At 43.6% G+C, this 22,322-nt stretch overlaps 1 protein-coding gene across 1 annotated transcript in view; it reads right to left on the reverse strand.

The window, feature by feature from the left end:
• SEL1L (SEL1L, ERAD E3 ligase adaptor subunit) overlaps positions 1-21,642 on the reverse strand; it is a 64,725-nt gene extending 43,083 nt beyond the window's left edge. The window contains exons 1-3 of the mRNA XM_027552587.1: positions 21,456-21,642; positions 16,093-16,130; positions 14,819-15,050 (exon numbers count right to left, since the gene is read on the reverse strand). Coding sequence (XP_027408388.1) covers positions 14,819-15,050; positions 16,093-16,130; positions 21,456-21,525 — 340 coding nt within the window. The 5' untranslated portion in view covers positions 21,526-21,642. The remainder of the gene's footprint in view (positions 1-14,818; positions 15,051-16,092; positions 16,131-21,455) is intronic.
• Between the last annotated feature and the right edge of the window lie 680 nt (positions 21,643-22,322).

The following is a 22,322-nucleotide window of genomic DNA, read 5'->3' on the forward strand; positions in this document are numbered from 1 at the left end:
TGAGGGTCATGACCTGCTTCCTTAACCATCTATCCATATTCTGTTTAGTCTGAGTACTAAGTTAAGGTTTGTTTATTCCTTGCCACCCTCTTGCACGTGACGATGAAGCAAAAATGCGATGCTATTACTCAGTCAACTTTCACACTCCAGAACCCAATTTTAAGCACGTTTAGTAAGTTTCAACGCTATGCCGCTCAAAACAGAGAAAGATGCTGGTTATTTCTCCTTTTTGTTTTTTAGACTATTAGGATAGCGTGCTTATTGCAAAAAAGATGATTCAAGTGATGGGAAAGTATACAAACTTTAAAGAAAAATCACACTTGAGTTACCACTGAAAACTACCTTTTTCTCCAAAGGTAATGACCGTTACTAGAAAAGAGATTCATTTCTCAAGTGCGAACATGTTGGGGGGAAATGGTTTTCTTTCACATAAGGGACCTATGATGGTTAATGGTGCTTCCCTGGTGGCTCAGATGATTGAAGAATCTGCCTACTACTGCTAAGTCACTTCAGTCGTGTCCGACTTTGTACCACCCCATAGACGGCAGCCCACCGGGCTCCCCCATCCCTGGGATTCTCCAGGCAAGAACACTGGAGTGGGTTGCCATTTCCTTCTCCAATGCATGAAAGTGAAAAGTGAAAGTGAAGTCGCTCAGTCGTGTCTGACTCTTCGCGACCCCATGGACTGCAGCCCACCAGGCTCCTCTGTCCATGGATTTTCCAGGCAAGAGTACTGGAGTGGGGTGCCATCGCCTTCTCTGAAGAATCTGCCTACAATGCGTTAATTCTGTGTATAAACTTGGCTAGGCCACAGCGTTTCAGGTGTCTGGTCAAACTCTATGCTAGGTTTCTATGATGGCGTTTTTGGATGAGATTAACACTTAAATCAGTGGATTTATCTGAGTAAAGCAGATTACCTCCACAATGTGGGTGGGCCTCGTTCAATCAGTTAAAGACCTAACAGAAGAAGGGCAAGAAGGAATTCCGCCAGCAGAGCCTTCAGTTCTACTTCTCTGAGGAACCCTGACCAATACAGGATCATACTAGGTGAATTATTTACGACACGGCATTTTCACTTACCACTGACGCTCCCTCCAGTGGCAGCCAGTGCAAACTGGCTAGTAATTCTTAACACCTTCCTCACTGCTACGGGTTTCCAGTAGTCAAGTATGGATGTGAGAGTTAGACCATAAAGAAGGCTTAGTGCTGAAGAACTGTGGTTTTGAACTGTGGTGCTGGAGAAGACTCTTGAGAGTCCCTTGGACAGCAAGGAGATCAAACTAGTCCACCCTAAAGGAGATCAACCCTGAATATTCATTGGAAGGACTGATGCCAAAGCTGAAGTTCTAATACTCTGGCCACCTCTGCGAAGAGGGGACTTGTTGGAAAAGATCTTGATGCCGAGAAAGACTGAGGGCAAGAGGAGAAGCGGGCGACAGAGGACGAGATGGTTGGATGGCATCACTGACTCAATGGACATGAGTTTGAGCAAGCTCCGGGAGTTGGTGATGGACAGGGAGGCCTGGCGTGCTAGTCCTTGGGGTTGCAAAGAGTCAGACACAACTTAGCGACTAAACAACTCGCTTCTGTAGAGCGAGGGATGGACAGGCCAAGTGATAAGTTCTGACATTTCCTCTAGTGACTTCTGAAGGGGGCTCCTGCTCCTTTGACGCAGGCACATCTTCCTAAGGACCCGGGACCTGGAGGTCCAGCAATCACCAGGTGTGATCACTTGGGACAGACATGACAATGAAGTCAATTCACAGAACAGGAGAGAAAAGAGCTGGAGTCCTTGATGGCATGAGTCCTGAACCACCTTCTCTATGGAGTTCTGATTATGTGAGTCAAGCAAACTTCTGCTCCTGCCAGGGTTTGGTGGATTTTCTGTTATTTGCCAACAAAACATGTCCCTTTTAAAATAATCGTGAGTGTCTGGTAACGGGAATACCACAGTGTGAACCATTTTGCCTCTTAGTGGCCTTTTTTCATTCATTTTCAACAAATGTTTATTACTGAGATGATATGCAGAAAACAGATAACACAACAGACATGACTGTCATCCTTTGAGAGGCTGTCCCTCGGCTGGCATCTGGGAACTTAAGATGTGGGGAGGGTTCCTGCCACCCCAGTGACTCACTGGGCCTAAACCACTTGGACAAACAATGTGGTTGATGCTCAACACCTGTGTTCCTCTGGGAATCTGTAATTTCAGCGGATGCCAGGCAGACAGTGACTACACGGTTAGTCCACTGGACACTCCCGGCTGGGTTGCTGAGTTCCCTGGCAGATGACAGGCACACAGTGTCACCTGTGCTGGGGAGCAGTGAGGCCTTCCCTGTGGCTCAGCTGGTAAAGAAGCCGCCTGCAATGCGGGAGGCCTGGGTTTGATCCCTGGGTTGGGAAGATCCCCTGGAGGAGGGAAAGGCTACCCGCTCCAGTATCCTGGCCTAGAGAATTCCATGGACTGTGTAGTCCATAGGGTCGTAAAGAGTCAGACACGACTGAGCGACTTTCACGTCACTTCACACGACTCTGCTGGGAAGAACCTTTGCGCCTGTTTGCTCTGGACCTCGCCCACACTGATTTTGCTTTGTACCCTTTTGCTACAATAAATCAGAGCTGTGTGGATAACTACATGCTGAGTCCTCCCGGCAAATCACGGAGGCCAGGGATGGTCCTGGAGACCCCCAGTTTCGGCTGGCATCAGACGGGCTTCTTTAGTTTGGGGGAGAATGGACGCACGTATCTGTACGGCCGAGTCGCTGTGCTGTCCACCTGAAACCATGGCAATGTTGGTAACTGGCTATGCTCCTATTAAAAAAAGGAAGAAAAAAAAAAGCGTGGTTCCCTAAATCACACCTGACCCACTGAACGAGGGTGCAATTTTGGGAAAAGAAGGGTAAGGGGCCGGGTACGACGCTATCTCCGGTGCCCAGGTGGTGATGGAATTCTCCGTGGTATGCAACAACAGCCGATCTGTTATCTGTTCTGAGAAATAAAAGCTACCTGTGGAATTTGGAAATGAGAGCTCCAACTCCTGGAGTGGGCTCGCTGGGTGCCACCACCTGCTTCTAGCCAGGCCAGCTAAAGTCATGCCTTTAGGGTCTGAACGGACCCCACTAAATGCCCGGAGGTGAATATGTTAAAATGGAGGCCAAAACGTTAAAAGTTTGCATTGCTCTCTTCTCCAAGAGGAGAGGGGGTGGGGCTGAAATCGGATCCCAGGGCTAGAACTACACTTCAGATAAACTAGGAAAAAAGTGGGGAGGCGGGCAGAGGGAGCTGACTCCAGTGACCCCAGGGATGGCAGGGATGCCAGTTTTTCAGCCTGGCTGCTGAGGCAGTCCCTATCTGACCCCTGCCCTTTCTGCATTCCAGCCTGGATCTGCCCTGGCAACGGTGACGTCACACTGCAAAACACTGAATTTACTGCTAGGAGTTTACATAAACTTGCAGTGGGGGAGGGGGAACAGAAATTTTTTTGTGACTTTAGATTTGTGGCCATGACATCTGGATGTATAGTAAAAATGGACATAAAACGTTAAATGCTGTAACTGCATGCATGGTAGAGGAGTCATCCTGATCAAGGCAAGCTCCAAAAAAGAAATGTGTTAGTGGGACACAACTTCGTTGCTTTCTGCCGCCAGTGGGTGGGCTGGAATTGAAACTCTGTGTACTGGAAACTGAACCAGCTTCCGTAACTGATGAGTTCTGCTATGGAAGACAGGGGTTTTTGCTTAATTGGAGCCTCTGGGAAAATGGAGACAAAAAAACAGAAAGAAAGGTGCTCTACAGATGGAGATGTCCTTTTGGAGTTCTGAAAAGCAGGTTTCAGTTGACTGATGGGAGCTGGTGAGAGTAGAGATCTGTCCCTTGAAGGCTGATGTGTGTATGTGTGAGTGGGGTTGATCTGGACTTCAGAGGGACAAAACCAAAACCTCTGTGGTCTGTAGCATCTAGGCTTTGCTACTGAAGAAAAGCCTCTACCTTTTTTTTTTAAAACTCCTGAATTCACAGATCCTAACTACCTGGACTTGATTCTAAGCTAAGGCCCCACACGTCTGGTATAAGCGTCCAGCCTCAATGGGAGCCGGGGCTGAACTGAAAGCCAGCATGGCTGGCTCGTAAACACAGCTCAGGCCCTCTGGCCTCTGAGCATCAGGCCGCCTCTCTGCAGTGCATCACGGCTGCTTGGCTGGACTGTCTGGGTCCCCTACAAAGGCCCACAGGAAAGGACTTTGATCTTTGATGGGACCATCCAAAATCAAGCTGCAGGTAGAGGCTGTATGGTTCCAATACAGAGCCTGACTTACATTCTTAACTTGTGGCTGGAGCCGCAAGCTGTAACTGGGGAGAGGGGACATTACACCAACGGTGACCTCTGATCACTCTGGACTGGCTGAGTCAACTCCGACCCCTCCGGAGCACGTCTAGCAGAGGTCAACTTCCCTGGGCTGTTCAAGATGACGGACTGATGTCTGACTTTGCCTCCCTCACTCTCTCTGGCTGTGGCGTACGCCTTAGTGCAATCTGATTAGCCAATGCAGCCGTCCTCAGAAAGGGACCGGTCTTTTCTAGGCTGGTCACTGGGGAAGTGATGTTCACAGGGTGAAAGGGCTGGGGGGTTACATAAAACCATTTTTAATTTTTTTTTTTTTGGAAATTCAGGAGTTTTGTCCTGACCAATCTGTGCATTTGGTATTTTTCTGGTTCGGCTATATTAACAGTGTTTTTTTTTTTTTTTTGGTAATGCCATGTGGCAAGTAGGATCTTCCCCGACCAGGGATCGAACCCAAGTCCCCTGCGATGGAAGGGTGGTGTCTTAACCACTGGACCCCCAGGGAAGTCCTTAAAGGGGTATTTCTAGGAAGATGTTTCGCCACCTCTTTCCCACAATCCCTCCAGACGGAAGGTCAGGACGAGAGTAGGGCATGACCAGAAAACATAAAATGACTGCTGAATGGAAGCACGGATTTTGTAACCACCCAGGAAAACGAGCCAGAGCCCCTGCACCTGGAAAGGCACAGGGGAGGGGTGGGGCGCTACGATCCTTGCCTTTCGAAGCTATTTCTGGAAGTGCCTTCCTCTTCGTGAAGGAACACCCTCTGGGGCCCTCTTGCAAGCTGTTGAGAGTGCTGTGAATTCAGACTCAGCCTACAATCACACCTGGCAGGGCTGCTGAGCGGCAGAGGGGCTGACCCAGGCGCTGCACTTTCCACGCAGAAGACCTCCAGATGTCGATCACACTCGTGAGGTGGACCAACTGTCGTCACAGACAACAAAACTCTAGGGAACTGACTGGCGGTCCCTTGGAAACCAAGCACTGAACTTAAATGACCTGGGATGGACCGGGAACTCAGGACAAGAAACCCACGTGGGCAGCTGCATCGTTAGTCAGTTCAGTCGCTCAGTCGTGTCCGACTCTTCGCGACCCCATGGACCACAGCACGCCAGAACTCCCTGTCTATCATACTGCTAGTTAACGTCTTGTTCTGGGTGCCCGGCGATCATAAACTGTTTTTTTGGGATTCCGTGGGAATCCCGGCAATTTCTTCTGGGATGGGACTTCTGTATGTGCGCCCTGACTATCACGACACTGCCTCAGCCCTAGAAGGCTTTCAAGCCAGCTTCAACTTACTGGCCAGACTTGTACTTGGCCTGAACTCATGCTGCTGGTGGTGTTTAGTTGCTCAGTCATGTTTAACTCTTTTGCGATCCCATGGACTGTGGCCCACCAGGCTTCTCTGTCCATGGGATTTTCCAGGCAAGAATACTGGCAATTCCTGGTTGCCATTTCCTTCTCTACGGGATCTTTCCCAGGGATTGAACCCATGTCTCCTGCATTGGCAGGTGGATTCTTTACCACTGGGCCACCAGGAAACTGATGCCTAGAGTCAGGTAAAAAAGGCTGATACAGAAACTTGAGGAGGGTGCTAACCCGCCTTTCCAAGGGAGATCTTTACGATTAATGGGATTTCTCAGTTGGCTAAAACATGTTAAAGAACACAGCTGAAATCAATACTGCAGGGGGTCTCCTTATTCTTGCTGTCTGGGTCACACTGATAATAATTTTGCTGTAAAGACAACCTGGCCAGTGACCAAGGGGGTCTGCGGGGACACAGAGAAGAGTGAGCACGGCAGGCCTGAAGTTCTATCCTTGAAAAGGCCTGTTTACCAGGCTGGCCCTTGGCTCGTGTCTGAGAACTTAAGATCATGGAAGGGTTCCCACCACCCTCACAGTTACCAGCAACTCACCCCAGCTGTATAAACAACATGCTTATGCTGAACACCTGCTTCCCTTCTGGGTGAACGCGAGGCATGGAGCACTTAAGTGACCCGGCCCCTGCAGAAACTCCGGGTCCTGGGCCTCTAACGCTTTCCCTGACACTTCACACGTGTGGTCACAGCTCCTTGTAGGGAAATTAAACACGTCCCGTGTGACTCCCCTGGGGGAGGACCCCTGCAACTTGTGTCTGGCTTCCCCAGACTCACTCTGTGCACCCTTCCCTTTGCTGATTTTGCTTTGTATTCTTTTTCTGTAATAAACTATGGCTGTAGGTATGACTATATGCTGAGTCCTGTTGAGTCTCTCCAGAGAATCATCAAGCCCAGGGGTGTAGTGTTAGGGATCCCTGACAGCTGTGAATTAAGTGTGAAAGGTTCAACACGCAGCAGAAGGCAAGTGTGACTGTGTCACGTGAGTGACAGAAGATGAGGTCAGACAGGAGGGGCCTGATCATTCAAAGCCTTGTTTGGATTTTATTCTCAACGTGGCAGGAAGCCACCTGTGGCTTGTGAAAAGGAAGGAAGACCAGTCTGGCTGCTGTTAGATAACTGACCTCAGCGGGAGAGTGCAAATGGGAGCACTGGATAGGAAGTCTTTACACACAAGAGACTCTCAGCTACCCTCAGGAACTGCTTCAGAAAAGAGAAGCCTAAGTTTGGCTTTCAAGATGAGCAGAAATGTGACACATGGATCTGGGCAAGGAGTTGAGCAAGGAATCCCAAGCGGTGGGGCGAATTTGTACAAAGGCCCAGAGGCACACACCTCTGAAGAAGGGTGATGGGCTTAGTCTCCTTGGAAAAAGGCACATGGAGGGGAAGGTTCGGGAGATGAAGCCACAGAAGGTGGCGGCCACGCGCATAGAGAGGCTCTGTCAGTCACCCTGGGAGCAAGGACTTCATTTCACAGGTGAATGGGAGCTAATGGGAGTTGTAAACAGCGAAGTGACAGGATCACATTTGGGTTTTAGGAAGATCAGTATGGCAGAGACATGGATGAGAGGCTGCCAGAGGAAGCAAGTCTGGAAGTTAACTGTCATATAACCCAGTTCTAATCCAACTGCGACCACACGCACACACCAAGCCATGCAGACACAACGCAAGTTTCGTGTACATACGTAAGTCCTCTCATGTACTGAGAACACATTAAAAACAAGCGTGAATGAAAAGAAAAAAACAATTACTGAAAGCTGAACAATCTAAATGTTTAAAAAGTTCTTGGTATGACCACACACAGCATTACTGAAGTGATTTTAAAACACATCATGTTACAAATCACTAGTAAAATATACACCAAGAACAAAAAGAACCACAACGAAATCTTAAAATGACATTCAGTGACCTTACTGTTAGCAGTACGGTTGCCATTGTTATTTTGAAATGATATATACTTTGTTTGCTTGTCTGATTGAAGATAACATACATATTGTTAGATACCAGCACCAGGGCAAGGAGACCCCAACATAAAAATAAAGCAGCAAAGATCCTGACAGGTAGAAATCCCCTGAAATCCATTCTCTCCTTTCACTGTCTGAGAAACAGAGAGACAGCGAGCGGTGGGGGCAGATCATCTAAGAAACACGCCACGAGGCCTTCCCGTTACCACCGGGAGCGCCCCTACTTGTGCACTGTAGCCGGCTGCAGCTGGTGTGATCAGACTGCTCACTGTGTGGAGACCCAGGATGTCAGTATCTACCAGGCACAACTTCCTAGAGAACACCACACAAGTCATGCAGTTATCAGGGAATACCCTGAAGATGTCTGATAACCGAAACAGCTCCCTACTGTGGGGCTGACACTCCACAGCATCGGTCAAAGCCGTTGTAAGTTAAAATCGCATGTGAAAATCAGCCAGGGCACATCTTAAATGAGGCAAGACAGGACCTGGGAGCGGCTCTGGTGGCCTAAGACCTGTGACTTGTGTCTTGTGATAGTCACATCTATGAAAATATTAGTAAAGTCGGACAGTAGGTAGGATCTTGGATTCTTATGAACTCAATTTGTCAGTCTGATCGTTTGTTATCTCACCTGTAATATTTAATCTGAACTGGAAAAAAATCAATATGAATGTTATATTTCCTAAGCCTTTCACCAAAAAAAAGCCTATTAGTAATGATAACGCAGCTGCAATGCATATCCTTGGTGTCTACATTATACTCTCCAAAATAAACAAATTTCCCACTAAAAGGAAGGCTGAGATTCATTTTTAGGTCAGGAAACATATAAGGTGAATTTGGGACGTTTTGTGCCGCCTAAAAAGAAAAACACTTTAAAAGTTACCTACAATTAGTCAAAAGCACAAAGGAATAAACTTAAAGGGACTCTCAATAGCCAAAAATGGAAAAATGTAAACAATAAAAAAGAATGATTACAAAAGAGTAATGCATAGATATATAAAACCCATGGATTTCTAATGATGCTCAAAAGCAAAGCAAAACAAACAGAAATGAAAACATATTCACAGGTCTCTTTTGCAGGTTGCTAGGGTACCAAATCCAGAGAAGGCAACGGCAACCCACTCCAGTACTCTTGCCTGGAAAATCCCATGGACGGAGGAGCCTGGTAGGCTGCAGTCCACGAGGTCGCTAAGACTGAGCAACTTCACTTTCTCTTTTCACTTTCATGCATTGGAGAAGGAAATGGCAACCCACTCCAGTGTTCTTGCCTGGAGAATCCCAGAGACAGAGGAACCTGGTAGGAGGCCGTCTATAGGGTCGTACAGAGTCGGACACAACTGAAGTGACTTAGCAGCAGCAGCAGCAGCAGGCTACCAAATCATTATTTGAAAATATTTCAGGGGAAAGACGGAGAAGGCAATGGCAACCCACTCCAGTACTCTTGCCTGGAAAACCCCATGGATGGAGGAGCCTGGTGGGCTGTAGTCCATGGGGTCGCGAAAAGTCGGACACGACTGAGCGACTTCACTTTCACTTTTCACTTTCTTGCACTGGAGAGGGAAATGGCAACCCACTCCAGTGTTCTTGCCTGGAGAATCCCAGGGACGGGGGAGCCTGGTGAGCTGCCGTCTATGGGGTCGCACAGAGTCGGACACGACTGAAGCGACTTAGCAGCAGCAGCAGCAGGGGAAAGAATCGAGCATTTATCCTACTGTATGGACTATATTTCTGGGTAACCAAATAGTTGATGAGGAAGAGTTCTTTATGAAAGAATCCCAGATAACAAATGCAGAAGGAATAAGTTAGAAAGCCATATTCTGCAACTCCCACTGAAAAAAATGGATCCATACAAAGAATGCAATGGTTCTCAAAACCTCTGGGTGAAAGGTCAGTGAGGAAGCTTCCAATGGCTGGATCAGCTGACAACACCCAAGCCTGCTGACAAATCCCTGAAGTGGGACAAATACTCCATCCCTCCCAGGTAATGCGACGGCAAGTGTGTGGCACTGTCTATGAATGTTATCGGTTAAAACAGTCTCACAGAGATCAGAGAACAGACTCTACATGGCTGCAATGCCTTTAGACCATGAAATGTGTGCACTGTGTTTCATGTCGCTGGATACGTTCCCGTGTCTCCTAGTTTACAGTATACGGGAACTTGAACAGAACCTGTATCCTACTGTTGTGTGAAATTACAAAAATCTTAATTATGTTGAATTAGTTCATGGTGCTTTTCAGGTCTACAATATCCTTCTACTTTTCTGTATATTTATTGTTATTTTTTGAGTTTTATATTGAGATTTCTACTAAAAAATCTCAATTTATCTACTGGAAAAAATAGTGGAACTATATGTAACTTTGTTCTGTATTTTCTAAGTCTCCTGTAAATATGTAATCATACTTTCATAATTTAAAAAATAAAAAAAGATTCTAGATAAAAAATAATAAATTAAAAAACTGACTTCAAAGATATACAACACATTGAGTATAGTTAACAATACTGTATATCTGTAAGTTGCTGAGAGAGTAGATCTTTAAAGTTTTCTTCACAAGAAAAAGAATTTTAACTATGTGGTAATGGATGTTAACTAAATTTGTGGTAGTCATTTCATAACATAAACATATATTAAATCACACACACACACACACGACTAAACCTACCCAAGACTTTGGATTGAATTTCTAGTTCACAGACCAGACAGCAGATAGTGGAATAAGTTCGATTACGTTACATAATATGATCCACTAGATCTAGAATGCGGGAAATCCTATAGGACAAAGGACATTCTTTCTTTAGCAAATAAAATAGCACTTGAAAACAGGGAGGGAGACTTGTTACAGAATAAGAGAGATCTAAGCTCTTAGTGTGGATCCTGACTGAAAGACACCAATTCCAAGAAGACACTGGAAACAACTGGGAAAACAGAGCAGAATCTGGGTGTCGGGGGATAGGAATAGGAATAATAGATAATCCTGTGAGTGTTTTAACACCTATAATTTTTGTTTTGTTAAAAAAAAAAATTTCTTACTTTTAGAGATATGTATGCAGGTAAAACAGTGTGGCATTTGCTTACTACTCCAGGAGAAAGAGAGAGTAAGTGGACACGGAGTAGCAAAGACACAGCGAGCACAAGCGCTGACGGCTGCTGAAGCTGGGGACTGGGCACGCCGGGCTCAGTACACGCTCTACTTTTGTACTTGCTGGGAAGTCTCCCTGATAAAAAAGAAAGCAATGAAAAGAAATATTGGGCAAAAACTTAAAAATGGTAATACACATCTGACTGAGGGAGAAGAAAAGGAGTGGTTTCAAAGAAACTAAAGAGACTTATTTTTCTGCAGAACTGAGCAATATGACTCAAAAATGTCTTAAAATTTTATATTTTACTTTCAAAGTTTACTTTTAACAACTCTAAGGAAACTTTCCATTCCCATAGAAAAGAAGTGCAAAAAAGCAAAATGGCTGTCTGGGGAGGCCTTACAAATAGCTGTGAAAAGAAGAGAAGCGAAAAGCAAAGGAGAAAAGGAAAGATATAAACATCTGAATGCAGAGTTCCAAAAAATAGCAAGAAGAGATAAGAAAGCCTTCTTCAGCAATCAATGCAAAGAAATACAGGAAAACAACAGAATGGGAAAAACTAGGGATCTCTTCAAGAAAATCAGAGATACCAAAGGAACATTTCGTGCAAAGATGAGCTTGATAAAGGACAGAAATGGTATGGACCTAACAGAAGCAGAAGATATTAAGAACAGATGGCAAGAATACACAGAAGAACTGTACAAAAAAGATCTTCACGACCCAGATAATCACAATGGTGTGATCACTCACCTAGAGCCAGACATTCGGGAATGTGAAGTCAAGTGGGCCTTAGAAAGCATCACTACGAACAAAGCTAGTGGAGGTGATGGAATTCCAGTTGAACTATTTCAAATCCTGAAAGATGATGCTGTGAAAGTGCTGCACTCAATATGCCAGCAAATTTGGAAAACTCAGCAGTGGCCACAGGACTGGAAAAGGTGTTTTCTTTCCAATCCCAAAGAAAGGCAATGCCAAAGAATGCTCAAACTACTGCACATGCTAGTAAAGTAATGCTCAAAATTCTCCAAGCCAGGCTTCAGCAATATGTGAACCGTGAACTTCCTGATGTTCAAGCTGGTTTTAGAAAAGGCAGAGGAACCAGAGATCAAATTGCCAACGTCTGCTGGATCATAGAAAAAGCAAGAGAGTTTCAGAAAAGCATCTATTTCTGCTTTATTGACGATGTCAAAGCCTTTGACTGTGTGGATCACAATAAACTGTGGAAAATTCTGAAAGAGATGGGAATACCAGACCACCTGATCTGCCTCTTGAGAAATCTGTATGCAGGTCAGGAAGCAACAGTTAGAACTGGACATGGAACAACAGACTGGTTCCAAATAGGAAAAGGAGTTTGTCAAGGCTGTATATTGTCATCCTGTTTATTTAACTTATATGCAGAGTACATCATGAGAAACGCTAGACTGGAAGAAACACAAGCTGGAATCAAGATTGCCGGGAGAAATATCAATAAGCTCAGATATGCAGATGACACCACCCTTATGGCAGAAAGTGAAGAGGAACTCAAAAGCCTCTTGATGAAAGTGACAGTGGAGAGTGAAAAAGTTGGCTTCAAGCTCAATGTTCAGAAAACGAAGATCATAGCATGCGGTCCCACCACTTCATGGGAAATAGATGGGGAAACAGTGGAAACAGTGTCAGACTTTATTTTTCTGGGCTCTAAAATCACTACAGATGGTGACTGCAGCCATGAAATTAAAAGACGCTTACTCCTTGGAAGGAAGGTTATGACCAACCTAGATAGCATGTTCAAAAGCAGAGACATTACTTTGCCAACAAAGGTCCATCTAGTCAAGGCTGTGGTTTTTCCTGTGTTCATGTATGGATGTGAGAGTTGGGACTGTGAAGAAGGCTGAGCACCGAAGAATTGATGCTTTTGAACTGTGGTGTTGGAGAAGACTCTTGAGAGTCCCTTGGACTGCAAGGAGATCCAACTAGTCCATTCTGAAGGAGATCAGCCCTGGGATTTCTTTGGAAGGAATAATGCTAAAGCTGAAACTCCAGTACTTTGGCCACCTCATGCGAAGAGTTGACTCATTGGAAAAGACTGATGCTGGGAGGGATTGGGGGCAGGAGGAGAAGGGGACGACAGAGGATGAGATGGCTGGATGGCATCACTGACTCGATGGACGTGAGTCTGAGTGAACTCCGGGAGATGGTGATGGACAGGGAGGCCTGGCGTGCTGTGATTCATGGGGTGCAAAGAGTCGGACATGACTGAGCGACTGACCTGATCTGAAGGAAACTTTCAAACATTAAAAAAAAATACTGTTACGGTACATTTACATGAAAAAATATTTATAGGCATTAACCGTCAAATTGTAAAAGAATGTTGAATAATATGGGGAAACGTTCAAGATTAACTGTTATGTGCAAATGCAGGCTGTAAAACAGTATACACATTCTGAACCAATTTAGTCTTAAAACCAAACATCTAGAAAAAAGCCTGAAAGAGTCTCCATTATGTTAACGGCTGTTACTTCTAATTGATGGGATTAAGGTACTTTTAATTTTTAAACAGTGGTTTCTCTTTTTGTATATTTGCAATAAACTGTATTTTTAAAAGGTCAAATCTGGACCAGTTCTCGAGACTGCCTGCTAACAGAGTAAGCGCAAATGTTGCTGATCTTTGAAATGATGAACTAAATGACAGAAGGGGGGTGGGACAGGGCAGCAGGGACACATTAACAGTGAATTTTTAGAAGAACAGGTTATTTAGCACACTATTGTGAGAAAGAGCAAGTCGTAAATTTAAAAATTACAGTGTCAAGAAAGTGAAAATTAGAATTGGATTAAAGTTTTTATGTAGGCTTCAACTAGAGAGGGATAAACACCTAAATCAAATAATCCAGGATGACTGAAAAGATTACTGTAGTGAAAATCCTAACACAGTTCTGAAAGTAACCAAAGCAGAACATTAGACAACCCTCCCTGTCTGAGTTTCTATTTAGTGTACCACCCTGCTTATTTAACTTCTATGCAGAGTACATCATGAGAAACGCTGGGCTGGAAGAAGCACAGCTGGAATCAAGATTGCTGGGAGAAATATCAATAACCTCGGATATGCAGATGACACCACTCTTAGGGCAGAAAGTGAAGAGGAACTCAAAAGCCTCTTGATGAAAGTGAAAGAGGAGAGTGAAAAAGCTGGCTTAAAGCTCAACATTCAGAAAATGAAGATCATGGCATCAGGTCCCATCAGTTCATGGGAAATAGATGGGGAAACAGTGGAAACAGTGTCAGACTTTATTTTCTGGGGCTCTAAAATCACTGCAGATGGTGATTGCAGCCATGACATTAAAAGACGCTTACTCCTTGGAAGGAAAGTTATGACCAACCTAGATAGCATATTCAAAAGCAGAGATATTACTTTGCCAACAAAGGTCCATCTAGTCAAGGCTATGGTTTTTCCAGTGGTCATGAGACTGTGAAGAAAGCTGAGCACCAAAGAATTGATGCTTTTGAACTGTGGCGCTGGAGAAGACTCTTGAGAGTCCCTTGGACTGCAAGGAGATCCAACCAGTCCATCCTAAAGGATACCAGTTCTGGGTGTTCATTGGAAGGACTGATGCTAAAGCTGAAACTCCAATACTTTGGCCACCTCATGTGAAGAGCTGACTCATTTGAAAAGACCCTGATGCTGGGAAAGATTGAGGGCAGGAGGAGAAGGGGGACGACAGAGGATGAGATGGCTGGATGGCATCACTGACTCGATGCACATGAGTTTGGGTGAACTTCGGGAGTTGGAGATGGACAGGGAGGCCTGGCATGTTGTGACTCATGGGGTCACAAAGAGTTGGACACGACTGAGCGACTGAACTGAACTGATGGATTATTACATACTGAAGTTCTGAATATTAATAAAACACAAGTGCAATACTGACTGTCAAATTCAGCTTATGTAACACACCCTGTAAAATTATACTCTACACATTATATGTGATGAATAATCAGTAAAACAGGACTTCTATACCCTCTACACTAGCTTTAAAATTTCAGTTGCCTCCTTGCTAAATCAGACAAAAGCAAACAAAATGTCGACTACCTGGTTTCCGTACTTTCGTCAGCTCTTCATAGTCCTTGTTTTCTGGATTTGGAGATTCTAGAAAGCTGATTTCTTCTGCAATGCTTTCCCCTTCTTGGCTTCTGAGGTTGCCTTCCTCTTCTTGAGGAGGTGATTCCAATTCGGACTCTTCTGAATCAAGGAATATCTGACCAGCGATTACTCTGCTTGCTGGGCTATGGTTCTCTACCGACTCATCTGACGGCACAGAAGTCTGAGAATATAAAGTATTTTCAGTTACCAATAGTAATCAGACTCCTTCCAATCTAATCTGACCATTACTTTCACTAATCCAGACATAGCTCCTTCAGCTCCTTGAACGTGTCCTACTTACTTGCCTCTTCAGACTTTGGTTATCTGCCTATCGTGTGTCCTCGTCACCTGCCTAAACCTGATTGTGCGGATTTCAACTTGGATGTTACCTCCCCTGCAAGAAGCCTTCCTTAAATCCCTTAAGTCTTGGTTCCCCTCCTTACTCCCAGTATATCTCATACTTCCCAGTATGACAGCCCTGTACAACTTCCTGTTTCTTACCTGCATTCCTCCTAGTCTAGAGATCAGGGATCATCTGTGACTGGTCTCTTTGAATAGGCAATAATCAACCTCATTCATTCAACCAATCAATTTAAGGGCATTAATAGATTTTGTTTTTAAAGAACTTATATAAGTGGAAACAATGACAGAGGTTAAATCTTCAAATTAAAAAACTAAAAAAAATGAATAAAATCAATCTCTCATTAGGCAGTAAAACATAACTACCTTAAGGCTCTTCAACACACAGATACATACACATTTAAGTTGAAATTAAACCTAGTAACCAACACTCTTAACAGAAATATTTATTATTCTCTGGGGGCTTCCCAGGTGGCTCAGTGGTAAAGAATCCACCTGCCAATGCAGATGCCACAGGAGATGCAGGTTCGATCCCAGGGTGGGAAGATCCTCTGGAGGAGGAAATGGCCACCCCCTCCAGTATTCTGGCCAGGAAAATTCCATGGACAGATGAGCCTGGTGGACTAGAGTCCATGGGGTCACAAAGAGTCGGATGTGACTGAGTGACTGAGCACTCCAACAGGTCAGTGATTTCCACCCTTCCCTGCCCCCAGAAGAATTAGTAATGATGCTAGCTATCTTTTTCTTTTTGAAATCCAATTCTGTTCCTCATAAGATGCAGATTTCATATCCTTTCTAAGATACATAATTCATGCTTTTAAATTGGGCATCAAACACTGGTCAATGCAAATCTGAGTACACACCTTGGAATCTACGGATTCATCCTGGTTGCCCTCTTCATCTGTAAAGAAATTTTAAGACAATTTAGTCGTCTTTCTTGTTTGGCAATCACAGGTATTACTAAGTGAAAGCAGTTGATAAGTATAATAAATAATAATCAGACACTGGATAATCTAGAATTATTTAAAAATTTGTTGTATTCAACAACTGTTCAGAAAAAACTAAGTGAAAGGAAAAAGGGGTGTTGGGGGTGGTATTTCTTCCTCTTTATCCAGGAAGGACAGTAGCTTCATCTGTTACACAGACAGGAAGACCAAGACCACCACCACCAAAACCAGGTATTTCTTCAGATACCATCCAGTTCTTTTGTATACAGTTAGTCCACTATTGAGCATGAGTTACTAAATTTATAAAAATAGAGCCCTCATTGTGTGGTTTGGGATTCCACTCCTTCTTTTCCTCTGCTCAGAATCTGAAGTTACTGTAGCTTATTTTAGTGATGACTAGCATTTTAGTATTCACTAAGACCACTTTCACTAATGGGCTTCCCTGGTGGCTCAGAGGTTAAAGCGTCTGCCTGCAATGCGGGAGACCTGGTTTCGATCCCTGGGTTGGGAAGATCCTCTGGAGAAGGAAATGGCAACCCACTCCAGTATTCTTGCCTGGAGAATCCCATGGACGGAGGAGCCTGGTGGGCTACAGTCCACGGGGTTGCAAAGAGTCGGATACAACTGAGCAACTTCACTTCACTTTCAAGACTACTAAAGATGGACATCGAGAATGATTAGCGGAGTTGCCAAAGACAGTTAGGATCTGTGTTTGACTTCACTAAAGATATAACCAGATAACATCACACTGTCATGTATCCATTCACATGAGATCTAATTATTAGGAAATCAATAGCCTATATTAACAATAAATCCAATCACTACTTGTATCTTTCTTCCAAATTCATATTAGCTGTTTTGGCTTTGTCAGATTAGATTAAGATTACTTCTGTTATTCTCTCTGTATTTCTCTGTTAATTCTATTCTAGCTGCTTCTTATTCTTTTTACTGCCTTATATAAACACATTCAGCAACCCAACTGGCCATTCACAAATATTTGATCTTTGTATTCCAATTAAAAAAACAAGTGTCAGATGATCTTTAAATTTCCTTCTTACTCGCTTCAGTACTGCCAGCTCCACAAGTTATGTGAGAAATTAACCATAGGCAAAAATGCTATAAACTATGTGATTTTTACTAGAAAATGTGGTGCTATGGTTGCCATTTACCTTTACTTCATATGATTATAACCTAAATATTATTGGTAACTTGTAACTCTTCAAAGTACAGCAAAAACATGTTTTGGAGTTTGTGTTAGCAAAGCACTGAACTAAACTTTAAGAAGTATAAGAAACTCATTATGTACCAAATACTCAACTCTATTTCAGGTTTTGTCTCCGTTGAATATTTCAGAAATCGGTCTAGTGGTGAGGTTCTGCCACATATAAAGGTGCTATTAATTCAAAGAAAACTTAAATGATCATTATTTTCACATTCACTACTTTTAGATTACCTTCCAAATATTTTATTTCTGGTGGGTGGGGAAAAGAGGAGAACAGCATATATCAGTCCCATAGGGCCTATAACTTTTAGGTTTATGGGTAGTGATGTCAATTAATAAACAGTCATTCTTTAGGCTCACTTCTTCACAAGTATTACCCAAAGCCCAAGTTCTAACATATGGTTCAAAGTCCATTTTCAGCAAATCTTTGGAAAAAGGAAAAAAAATTCACCTCTATTACACAACTACATTGTATGTGTGAATGTATTTAATTAGTTACAAATTTTAACTAGTTAATATATCAAGGGCAGATATTAAATGTGAAATGTATAGGGTATACCCCCAAATTCTGAAACTTATTCTATTAGTCAGAACTCTTAAATCATTAACCACCCAGCTGAGTACCTTGCCACAACAGGTCATGTATGTAGCTAATAGGTAAATAATATAGATGCCTATAAATAAATTATAAAAAATGTATATTTGAGACACTACAAGCTGTTAGGCATCAGAGTAGCAGGGTATGTTTTTGAACTCCCAGAGACATGGAAACTTGTGACATCAGGGTATTTCATACGAATTGCATCATGCTTCTCTTTCTCTTCTAACAAACCAGGAATATATACTCGGGTTACTGGAAAATTAAGAAAATTCTCACTTACTAAACTGGGAAAGCCTACTCCAGATGGTAATCTGAAAGCATCAGCTATTTTCTTTGTCAAACTAATAGGTCCATTCACATAATACTTTACAAATAAGTTTCTCATAACCTAGAAACTTCTGATAGGCAGTCAGGTAAGGATGAAAAATACTGAAGTTACATATAAATAAAAAGAATACAGTAGTGCTTTTATCAGATTACATATATCAAGCAAGAAGAAAAATGCAAAAAGGATACAGCGAAGAGTTAAGGATTTCTCACTCAACAGTACTGTATCCAAATATCATGGTTTACATTACTTTGGTAATCATATCCCCTGCTTTGAGAAAGACCAATTTTCAGTTTTATTATATTAGTTAACAAAACTGCTTAGTATCAAGGATCATCTTTCAAGGGAAAGTGGTCACTACAAATTCATCTTCTAATTGTCATGTAGATTAAACAGACAGACGGATACACTTTTAAACACAGAAAGTCTGGAAAGTTTAGTGAAAAGAGATCAGACATCCTGTTTTCGGATTTGCCACTGAATCTGTGCAGATCCTAGGATACTGTTGATTCTTAACTACTCCAAATCCAAGGCCTGGCAACTAGGCTCAAAACCTGGCTTCATGGCATGTCAGTGTTACACACGCAGTTCAATGCGGCAAGCCTGCTCAGCTTCTTATCCCAAGTGTCAAAGGGAAGAACATCACCTGCCCTGTTGACTCTCGATAAAGTTTTAAGGAACAAAGGAGAGTGAAAGGAAACATATTTTGCAATCTGAAATATATGGCGTGACTATTACCTGAAATACCTAGCAGTGGACCTAATTCACAAGACTCCATATTATTATTTGGCATTAAAAAAACAAACAAAACCAGAAACGAACAGTAAACTATTTTAACCAGTAAGCCACTTCCTGTCAAAATCAAGAAAACATGTGAGAAGTTAAAGCATGTTTCATTATAATCTGGAGAAATTGAAGGAGAAATATCTTTTAAATCTCCTCCTTTAAATTTATTTATTCAGAAGGAAAAGAAAATGTTTATAATAAAAGTACAAAATTTTTACACAGCTTCAAGGTAAGTTATTAGATAATAGCTACTAACCACGACAGGACCAAGATTCCCTTTGCTGGCTGATCAAATTCTACCTGGCAAAAATGCGACTCGCCCCGGGTAACTGCTAACAGTCAAACATTTTAAGTCAACACTAAATTGTGAACCTCATTTTTAAATAGGAGCAAAACTTTTTAAGCTAAAAATGAGGCCAACACGTTGTATAAATAAGCTATTTAATGAATAAAAAAGCCAACTGAAAGTCCATGTACTCAATTTATAAAACTATCTCACTTAAGTGTCTTATCATATTTGCTCTTCATGTCAGCATGCACATCTAACATTGTTCTAGTTCGAGTTAAGTAAGGCTTTAGCCTCTACCAGAGAAATGTTTCTGCAGTTTAATATAATGGAAATCAGAGCAGACGTTTTGTGAACCTAGTCCTTTGCTTGTATCAACACAACCCAAAGATTTAACAATTTTATTATTAACAGTCTTCTATTATAATCTACTGGGAATCCCAACTGTTGATTAAAAGACTTCTTCAGTCATCATCTCCACTGAAATGACACTTTGGATATGTGAAATCTGGTCAAAAGAAAATGCAGGAAAATGTTTATATGCTTTTTCTTTAAATTCTGCAAACTGAATTCAGAGGGATACACATTGTGTTCTTACCTATTTCTTACACTTTAGTGTGAAGAATCACTTGTGCAGCTTGTTAAACAAACAGATCTGCTAACCCATTCCAGACCTAAAACTGCATTTTTAACAAACACATAAGACAAATCATGATGCAGGTGGCTCCTGGACCACAGGGACTTCACTGCACTGATTTCATACTTCCTTTGATCAAATAACTACGAGCAGTGCTTCAGGAGTTACACCGAGTTTTAAAGATCTGGTCATGAACACAGATTAACAAGAAAAGGGGAGGCGGGGGCAGACTTTAAAGCTTGATGTTGGCAGTAAAGGAACTGGCATATGCTTGCTTGTTGCTTTTGAAACGGTGTCTTACACCACATTATGGATAGAATTTTAGGTTTAGATCTCTTATTTTAGAAGCAGAATGACGTTACAACACTGACTTACAACTAGGACAGATAATTTGAGGATTCAAATAACCATCTGGGAAATTTTCTGTTGGGGAAAAAAAAAAGCGTTGACATTTATACCCTGCCTTGTTCCAAAAAAATTTAAAGCCACGGAACAGCTGTTTCGTTAACTGAAACCAATTAAAATTCAAAAGCTTTACTGTACTAATTCTTTCTTTACCAACACTTGGAAACACTAAGTGCTTCTTTACCAACACTCTCAAAACAGACGTTTTCAGATGTTGGCAGATTAAACTATTAAAGAAGGGAAATGATAATTTCCACAGCCAGGGTATAAATTAGCTAATTGGGAAAACAATTCAAAGGCACATGAATCTATTTATGAAAAAAAAAAAAAAGTTAAATCTAGAGGCTATACATGTTACACTGATGGAAAAAAAAAAAAAACAAGTTTTTTCTTTTCTTGAAAAATGACCGTCAGCAAACATGGGTCACAGCTCAGAAACCCTGTGACACAGTGAAAAAACAAAAACAAAAAACCCTTTCTCAGGAATTTTTTCTTTAAAAGGGGTACCAGACTAGGGACGATCAGATCAAAAGCCTTCGTTCGTTGTTTTTTTTTTTTCAATAAACAGAGACAGGATCATCTGAGGTGCCATGCAAACCCAACCAAACACTGTCAACATCCTGCTTTTTTGATGGACCTGGCTCTGCCCAGGGGACAAGCTCAGGTTGTGCGAAGTTTCTAAAGCGACGGAGCACAGCATCTCCGTGGCAGTCGTGGGTCCCTAAGCTGTCGGGGTTCACGCCCATCGAATCAGTCCTCCTTCCTAAGGAGTCGTGCAAGTTTGTCAAGTGAGGAGAGGCGTGGGCAGTGTGTTGGGCGGGGGGGACCCTTCTCTTCCTTCCCTCGCAAGCTCCCCTCAACAAACACTCTGGCCCCGGGCATCCCAAACCCAACAGAGGACCGTGAGTGACAGGCGAGGGCGAGGCTGGAGCCCCCACGGCCCTGCCACGGGAAGGAGGCCGGAGCGGGGGGCGGTGGCTCCCGGCCTCCAGTCCGAGGGGGGCGGATACTGACCCGAGGACGCCAAGGCCGAGCCCAGCAGCACTGCCCAGAGCAGCAGCGTCAGCCCGACCCAGACCCGCATCCTGCTCCCAAGGGCCGCTGCCACCCCCTGGTGCTGTCTCTTCCGCCTCGGCCACCACCAGCTCAGCCTCCTCCTCCGCCGCCGCCGCCGCCTGGCCGCTGGGCTTCCTGCTCTGGTCTCCTTCCTCCACCCCTTCCCAGACCTCCCTGTCCCAGCGGGCAGCCAATCCACGCCCGCCGCCGCGTACGCCTCGCCCAATCGTCGCGGCCCTCCCCGCCCACCTAATTTCCCCGCCCCCTAGGTCAAGGATTCGACCAATCGCTATGCGCGATTCTCACACTGGCTGTCTCGGTTGGACCACGGCCTCAGCGACATGGCCCCAGCTAATTGGTAAGCTCCTTGGTTTAACCATCCCGGAATCGGAGCGAGAGCCCGGAATTGGACGAGGGTAGTCACCCAGGAGACTACAATTCCCACAATGCACTTCATGGGCCTCTCTCTCCGGTGTGGCCTCTTGGGAAACGTAGTCCGTTGTGGGGCAATATCTAAAAGCGCCGGTTCTGTAGAAGTTAAGAGAACTTAGCTAACACCTGAACCAGACGCCCTCTCAAGGCCATGAACCCAGAGGTTGTTGTTTTATTTTTTTGGGCGCCAAGTAATTATCAAGAAGGGGCTTCTCCGGTGTGGTGCTAGTGGTAAAGAATCCTGCCAATGCAGGAGACCTGGGTTCGATCCCTGTGTCGCAGAAGAACCCCTAGAGGAGGAAATGGCACCCTACTTCAGTATTCTTGCCTGGAAAATTCCATGAACAAAGGAGCCGGGCAGGCAACAGTTTGTGGGGCCCTCAAAGAGTCCCC

This window comes from Bos indicus x Bos taurus, chromosome 10 (genome assembly GCF_003369695.1).
Source record: "Bos indicus x Bos taurus breed Angus x Brahman F1 hybrid chromosome 10, Bos_hybrid_MaternalHap_v2.0, whole genome shotgun sequence".
Classification (NCBI taxonomy): Eukaryota; Metazoa; Chordata; class Mammalia; order Artiodactyla; family Bovidae; genus Bos; species Bos indicus x Bos taurus.